The sequence below is a fragment of the Gekko japonicus genome, unplaced genomic scaffold (assembly GCF_001447785.1).
Source record: "Gekko japonicus isolate JY-2015 unplaced genomic scaffold, Gekko_japonicus_V1.1 scaffold5334, whole genome shotgun sequence".
NCBI classification, from domain to species: domain Eukaryota; kingdom Metazoa; phylum Chordata; class Lepidosauria; order Squamata; family Gekkonidae; genus Gekko; species Gekko japonicus.
This window is the reverse complement of record NW_015162122.1, coordinates 14,301-22,750: the sequence shown is the minus strand read 5'-3', so window position 1 is coordinate 22,750 and position 8,450 is coordinate 14,301. Positions and strand designations below refer to the sequence as shown.

Below are 8,450 nucleotides of genomic sequence, written 5' to 3'. Positions count from 1 at the left end.
ATACCAGAGTTTGCCCAGTCACAGAAGCACAGTACTGAGTGCGATCAATAAATCTCCCAGGAAGTGCATTGCAAAGAAGGTAAAACTTACATTGATTCATGTAGATCCAGTTCACATTCAGGTTGCAGTCGAAGAGAAAAGAAGCCTAATCTAAAGAGTCCATTCCCTACCACAAACAGCCAGCTTGTCTGGTATCACAGATGAGTATGAGGGCACTGTATTTACAGGAGAGACCTGCAGAGGGAGACATATGTCTTCATGGAAGGCCATGTGCAGGGAGAGGGAGGACAATCGCGGCGCGGGGCCCGCGGCGGCACGGCGATAGGCGGCCGGCGGCCGGGAGGGTCCGTTCCCGCGCGGCTGTCTGTGGACGCACAGCGCTGCCCGCGCGTGAGCCGGACCCCTCTCCCGGTCGACCCGTGGCGTGGGCCGTCCTCCCCGCCCCCCGGGACCTCCGGGTCCCTCTCCGGGCGCCTCTCCGTGCGGTGGCCGGCGGCGGCCTCGCGCGGGCGGACCGGTGCCCGCCGGCCCGCCCCGCCCCACGCTCCCAGAGTCTCCTTCCGACGCGACCTCAGATCAGACGAGGCGACCCGCTGAATTTAAGCATATTAGTCAGCGGAGGAAAAGAAACTAACCAGGATTCCCTCAGTAACGGCGAGTGAACAGGGAAGAGCCCAGCGCCGAATCCCCGCCCCGCGGTGGGGCGCGGGAAATGTGGCGTACAGAAGACCCACTCCCCGGCGACGCTCTCGTGGTGGGGGCCCAAGTCCTTCTGATCGAGGCACAGCCCGCGGACGGTGTGAGACCTTGAATGCAGAGCGTGCGGACGGCGTGGGCACATTGCAAGGGTCTGCAGAGCGGCAAAGAAGAATCCAGTTTCCAAACCCAGTGAGAGACGACGTTCCCCGGCAAGCGAAGCGTACAGCCAAGTGACAGCCACACTGACAAGCGCACCAGTTGTCAACCGCACCAGCTGTCCTGGTAAAATCGTTATCACAGTACTCCTAGACGGCCGCCCCTGCTCCTTCGAGATCGACTCAGGATCATCGGTTACCATCGTTTCAGCGGAGACGTGGCAGAAGCTGTTTCCGGACCGAAGCAAGCGGCGGCTGCAGCATGCGGACATGCGAGTGTCTGATTTCCAGGGCAGGAGGATTCCGTTGGTCGGCAGAGACACTGTGAACGTTGAGTATGAGGGGAAATGTAAAAAATTGTCGTTCTTAGTTACTGAAGGGGACCGGGTTAACTTGCTGGGGCTGGATTGGTTTAGCCCTCTGGGTATCGGAATCTATGGGGTAAATAAGCTGTCTGAGAATAAATGGAGTATGCTTTACGAGAGGTTCCCTGCAGTGTTTGGGGATGGGTTGGGGAGGTATAACGGGCCCCCCATCTCATTTGAACTAGACCCAAATGTGGCGCCCATAAGGCTTAAATACAGAAAGGTACCAATACCTATTCGGCCACGGGTAGAGAAGGAGCTGGACAAGCTCATAGCACAAGGGGTTCTTGAGCCAGTACCGCACAGCCGATGGGAGACCCCCATAGTGACGCCAGTGAAGCCGGACGGGTCTATTAGAATATGTGCCGATTACAAGTGCACTATTAACAAGGCGCTTCAGCAGCATTCATATCCAGTACCAGTAATCAGTCACGTCTTGGCTTCTCTAGGGGGTGGTAAACTTTTTGCTAAATTAGACTTGGCCCAGGCCTATCAGCAACTGCCTGTCACTCCGGAAGCGGCTGAGGCACAGACCATAGTGACTCATAGGGGGGCATTTAAAGTTAACAGACTCCAATTCGGAGTAAACGTGGCCCCTGGGTTGTTTCAAAGTCTAATGGAACGTCTACTTAGGGGGGTTCCGGGCACAGTGCCCTATTTTGACGACGTCTTGATAGCCGGGAAATCCGAACAAGAGCTACTGGACCGAGTCACAGAGGTCCTAACACGTTTTCAAAATGTTGGGTTAAAGGTTAAACGTTCCAAATGCACCATGGGCGTTGAAAGTGTGGAGTTTCTGGGTTTCCGCATAGACGCGGAAGGGGTTCACCCCACAAGTGAGAAAATTGAGGCCATTAAAAATGCACCCAAGCCTGAAAACAAAAAAGATTTGCAAGCGTTCCTTGGTTTGCTAAATTTTTATCACGCGTTTTTGCCGCACAAGGCATCAGTGGCAGCACCCTTGCACGCACTTTTGCACAAAGAGGCGAAATGGACATGGGGGCCAGCCGAAAAAAGGGCTTTTGATGGAGTTAAGGCATTATTAACATCCGACGCCGTTTTGACTCATTATGATGAGCAAAAGCTCCTGATTTTGGCTGCTGACGCCTCGCCTTTTGGAATAGGCGCCGTTTTGAGCCATCTGATGCCAAATGGAAGCGAGGCGCCTATCGCTTTCTATTCACGGTCTCTATCTGAGGCGGAGCGGAACTATGCCCAGATAGACAAGGAAGGTCTGGCTTTAGTAGCGGCTGTCAAAAAGTTCCACGATTTTGTTTTTGGCAGGAAATTTGTGTTGGTCACAGACCACAAGCCGCTACTGGGGATTTTTGCGCCCGATAAGCAGTTGCCAAACATCATGTCCCCTAGGATGCTTAGGTGGGCGCTGTTTTTGCAGGCTTACGACTTTGATCTGGAACACCGGCCGGGTAAGGCTATAGGGCATGCTGACGCACTCAGCCGCTGTCCCTTACCTAACCAAGGAACGGACCCTGCCCCGGTATGTGAAGTCTTGGCCATTGACGAACTTCCCCAAGCCCCAGTCTCATCTAAGGACGTGGCCGCACACACTGCTAGGGACGCCGTTCTGTCCCGTGTACTTAACTGGGTGTGGAGGGGGTGGCCAATGGGCAGCATGGAACACGAGTTCCAACCGTACAAAACCCGCCAAAATGAATTGTCCATATCAAAGGGCTGTGTACTATGGGGAAACAGGGTGGTGGTTCCAGACACACTCAGGCAGCAGGTGTTACAATCCTTACACGAAGGGCACCCTGGTATAGTACAAATGAAGGCCCTGGCGAGAGGGTATGTCTGGTGGCCTAAGATGGACGCGGCCATTGAAGAGTGGGTACAAGTTTGCAACCAGTGTCAGCAAAGCAGGCCAGACCCCCCAACAGCCCCACCACAGAAATGGGAATCCACGGGTAAGCCATGGTCAAGGCTTCACATAGATTTTGCTGGCCCAGTACAAGGGCAAATGTTCCTTATAATTGTGGATGCATGGTCCAAATGGCTTGAGGTGGTGCACATGCGCTCAACCACGTCTACCGCTGTTGTACAGGCATTGCGCCGGTTGTTCGCAACCCATGGGTTGCCGGACACACTGGTCAGCGACAATGGCCCTCAGTTTGTGTCCGAGGAGTTTAGACAATTCCTCACAAACAATGGTATCCGGCAAATGACTGCAGCCCCGTTCCACCCAGCTTCGAATGGTCAGGCCGAACGGATGGTCCGCACGGCCAAAGAAGCCCTGGGACGATTGACAGAAGGGGATTGGAGTGTGAGGCTGGGGGCGTTCCTATTGCGCCAGCACACCACCCCATGTAGCACAACAGGTCGTAGCCCGGCCGAGCTACTGATGGGCAGGCGGCTAACCACCCGCTTAAACCGCCTTCACCCAGATTTAAATGAACAGCAAGAGGGGCGTACATCTCCTCAAACGAATGTGCGCATGTTTAGGGAAGGGGACAAGGTTTTTGCCCGTAATTACGCCAGCGGACACTTATGGGTCCCCGGGAAAATTTGTGGTTGTATAGGCTCTAGGATGTATACAGTGCTGTTGAATGATGGCAGAAGGTGGCGGCGCCACGTGGACCAATTAAGAAAGCGTTGGGCCAAGGACAGCGCTGACTCTCCGGCTGGGTCCTCAGAATTAGTTATTCAACCTCCCGCAATGGAGGGCAACGAAGAGTTGGCAGGTGTTTCGGGGCAATTCCCTGAGTCTGAAACAACAGACCCGGCCGTACAAGCGCCTGATTCAGGGTCTGTGGAGCCACAGTTGGAAGCCCCGCCAACTGAACCTATTGTACTTAGAAGGTCACAGCGTACACACAGACCTCCTGCATATTTGGCTGACTATGAGTGCAGCAATCTGTTTGAGTCTGCCTGACCGGCATCGGATATATGTTTGAATGTAAATATGACTGTAAATGCGTGTCTTAACTTAGGGGGGAGGAATTGTTATGTACTGACAACATAACATGAATCGCTCAATACACTTCCCATGTTAAGCTTCGAGCCGGCCAAGGCTCCGACAGTACGAACAATCTATTGGTCGCTTCAAAACAGCGACCAATCACAGAGGAGCTGTTCCCTGAGCGGGAAGGACACTGATTCGCCTTTATCTATGCAATCTGATTGGTTGTTATGTAAATAGTAGGCGTGGCTATATTAGCCCGGTATGTTTAAAAGGAGCCCAGCTCCAATGTTAAGTTGTTCTGATTCCTGAATGCGTTTATGTGCTTGTTCGAATAAAGCTGAATCACTAGCTGAAATCACTCTACGGGTCTTTGTTAGCGCGATCTAACATCTCCCTTTCCACGGAACCTCCACGGTACCTCCACAGGACCTCCACGGGAGGTCTGATCGCGTAACCGCACGGTAGTTTGCCCCAGGGCAAACAGCCACGCTCCCCCACACAGTTTCCTGCTCGTGTGACCGGGGCCATGAAATGTCAAAAACAAATGTTGTTTGTACACCCTGTAGCATGAAGTAACAATCCTTGTACTTTCTGGTTTTATTCAGATCAACTGACCTGTCCAGAAGTCCAGCTATGGCTGCCAATTCAAAAGAATTAATAGAAAATGATCTCGCTGAGCTGAAGTCCCGTTTGGAACAAGAAAGTCTCCCAAATGTTTTAGCTGACACTGATCAAGAATTAAAACTATTAAAGAACACAACACTTCACATTGCTGTCACAGGGAATACAGGAGCTGGTAAATCATCCTTTGTGAATGCCTTTCGAAACATCTCAGATTATAAAGAAAGTTCAGCTGAAACCGATGTGAAACAGACAACTATGGAGCCACAGAAATATCCAAATGATATATTCCCAGAAATAACGTTATGGGATCTACCAGGGATTGGGACACGTGAATTTAAACCAAATGAATACCTAAAGATCGTAAATTTTAGCAGGTACGATTTCTTCATCATCGTCTCTGCAGGACGCTTCACCGTCAATGACACAATGCTGGCCTTAGAAATTAAAAAGATGAATAAGCGGTTTTACTTTGTTCGCACCAAAGTGGATCAGGATATGCATAATGAGGGAATGAAGCCAAACTTCAGTGAGACACAAACCTTGGAACAGATAAGAAATGACTGCCTCTCCAATTTGTGGAAAGAAGGAATTGACGATCCAAAGGTTTTTCTCATATCCAGATGGCATTTGAATAAGTACGATTTCCCTAAGCTCCACAAGACCCTAGCAGAGGACCTGAATGATCTCAAGAGACCTCTTCTCATCATGGCGATGCCGGCTTTCTCAAGAGAACACCTGCAAGAGAAAAAGGCTGCGATGGAAAAGCTCATCTGGAAAAAAGCCCTGAAGTCTTGCGGTGTTGGGGCGATCTTTGTGCCTGGTCTCTCTGTTGCTTATGATGTTTACCTCTTAATATCATCCATGAAAGAGATCTGCAGAGCTTTTGGCCTGGATAAAGGTTCCCTCTGTAATCTCGCAGAACGGATTCGCAAACCAGTGGACGTGCTGAAATCTGCGGTCCAGAAGACTCCGATGGCTAGCCAGATTGATTCGAAATTTGTGCTGTCTCTCTTTACCAAGTTCCTGACAGTCGGCTCCGCAATGGCGGTGGAAGAGCTTGCACGCTTGATCCCAGTTTTAGGCTCTCTAGTTGGTGGAGTTACTTCTTTTGCCACCACACGTTACGTGCTGAAGAGCTTCTTAGAAGATGCCATGGCAGACGCCGAGAGTGTTCTGGCAAAAGCTGCTGAGTAAAGATCCTGCCAATCTTCATCCCCATGAGGGTTGCAAAGAAGATATCAGTTTTTAAACAGCAAATAATATGCTTCATCCCCCTCTCCTTAAGTCCTACCCGGCCTCATTAAACTCTTTAGCAGGTCTGCCAGATCTGACCTGAGCCAGAAAGTACTTTTGTGCCTTTAAAGAAAGTACATTTTCATTAGTTTCTTCATCTCCACTACAGCAGTTTTTGTTGATATGCAGCCCTTAAAGGTAGCAGAGTTTTCTCATCTTCGGCACTGTAATTTTTGTCACTCATTTGTCCCTATTGTTCTGGGTCCCCCCCCCCATTCCACATGTGTTTGTCCTTTGTGGTGTCAACAAGAAAACGAAAACCACATGGGGGGGGGGAACCCTGAAGCAATAGGGACAAACGAGTGACAAAAATGACAATGCAGGTTTAGACCGATTCTTCACAAGCCGCTGCATTGCCCCAGCATTGTGATACGTTTATGTACCTCTTAGGGTTTCCCTAACTTTTCTCCATTCTTTCTCAGAACTGCTTTGCTGTGAAATTCTGGGAAAGACTGTGGTAAAGTCTGGTTGGCTGTCACATGGGTATGATGCATACACTGGGGGGGAAATCGTGCAAAGCTTCAGTTCAAAATGCGGATGCACAGCAAGTAGTGGGAAATTGATGCATACACTGGGGGGGAAATCGTGCAAAGCTTCAGTTCAAAATGCGGATGCACAGCAAGTAGTGGGAAATTGATGCATACACTGGGGGGGAAATCGTGCAAAGCTTCAGTTCAAAATGCGGATGCACAGCAAGTAGTGGGAAATTGATGCATACACTGGGGGGGAAATCGTGCAAAGCTTCAGTTCAAAATGCGGATGCACAGCAAGTAGTGGGAAATTGATGCATACACTGGGGGGGAAGGGAAGAGCGAGGGCGGCACAGTGGCATGTGGGAAATCAGTCTTAGTTCTGGGGGAGGAACACAGGAGTTTAAGCTTCATGAATTTGCTGTTGTTTTTAGGCTATTCTTTTTGAAGCTCATTAACAATATTACAATCTGCAGAGGTTTTAATCAGTTGCTGGAGTTTCTTGCTTGTTTTTGAATTTTTCCCCCTGTGTTGTTAAACAGTGACTGCAATGCCAAGAGACGTCTGCAGGTTCCTGTTGCATCAGAAATGACAATTCCAGGCAGCCCGATTGTGGAGGATGTCATCCCAAATATAAGGAAGACTCTCAAATGGTTTGCTTGTAGAATCATGCTTTATGGGAGTGCCCTACCAAAGACCCCCAGACTGAAATGACTTCTTTGAAATCTCCGCAAGGCACTGCTGGCTGCTGAGACAGCCAGAGGTCCGCTGGGCGGAGGGTTAGCTCCTGCATCTCTCTCCAGTGAGATGACCAGTGCCTTCAACGACAAGAAGAGCTCCAACTGGCATATGGTTCTGGGCGGCTGGAAGGCACGACACAGAATTGGGGGCTCCAGTCCTCTGGGTGCCCAAGTAAGCCACAAATGAAGAATTAAGTCCATGCTTCTCTTCGTGCCTCCATGAGAGCACCCCTAACCTATGGAAATGTAGAAGTCCAGGAGGAAGGCAGGTGGGTGCAGCCTTTACTTTGTAGAGTTCCCCTGCCTTGAGGAGGCTTTGCTGCATCTTGAGGCCTCCAATAGCCTTCCCCCCACCCTGTCCTCCCATCCTCAGGAGTCTGACAGTTGAGAAGCTCACAATCCTGATGGAAGATCCTGTCCTATGAAGCTTTCTGGATCCTTGGATAGGTCGCTTTGAGACTGCTTTGTTTTGCTAGGGAACCGAGCTTTAACTAGAAGGGCAGGAGGGTGGTAGGGTGGCAACTAGTATTTAGAGTGGCTAATGGGCATTAAGCTTGCTCACCTCTTTGTAACCTTTCATTGCAAGAGTATTTACAGTGCAGGATATTTTATGGTTTTCTACTATCCATTGTGTGTCCTCTATTGGGGACTGGTTTAGAACTGCACTGTACGTTCATATTTGCTTATGCCTGTTCACTGCTTGTGTGCCTCATATACACATCTTTCTGGGCTTTCTCTATCCATCCCTCTTACCATTTACTCATGTATCATGAGATTGCTTTTGTAGTGTACTGTACTAGAGTGCCTTCCAATAAACTGCTTTGATTCATAAGACCTTGGAGTTTGTGTCTTCCTACTGGCAGATGTGTGCCCATTGGGGTCGTAGCTGAGGCCTCTTGCATTAAGAGAGAGCCAGTTTTGTGTAGTGGTTAAGAGCACCGACTCTAATCTGGGAGAACCGGGTTTGATTCCCCACTCCTCCACATGCGGCTGCTGGTGTGACCTTGGGTCAGTCACAAGTTCTTTCAGCGCTGTTGTCTCAAGAGTCGTTCTCAAAGGCGCTCTCTCGGCCCCACCTACCTCACAAGGAAGTGAGATGGTCGGCCGCTCTGAGATTCTGAGTGAAGGGTGGGGTATAAATCCAATCTCCTCCTCCTCCTCCTCCTCCTCCTCCTCCTCCTCCT

General features: G+C 50.2%; 1 protein-coding gene across 1 annotated transcript in view; it reads left to right on the top strand.

Moving 5' to 3' along the window:
• Positions 1-6,279, top strand: part of LOC107105671 (interferon-inducible GTPase 5-like) — a 19,858-nt gene extending 13,579 nt beyond the window's left edge. The window contains exon 3 of the mRNA XM_015405667.1: positions 4,745-6,279. Coding sequence (XP_015261153.1) covers positions 4,773-5,957 — 1,185 coding nt within the window. The 5' untranslated portion in view covers positions 4,745-4,772 and the 3' untranslated portion in view covers positions 5,958-6,279. The remainder of the gene's footprint in view (positions 1-4,744) is intronic.
• Positions 6,280-8,450: the final 2,171 nt, after the last annotated feature.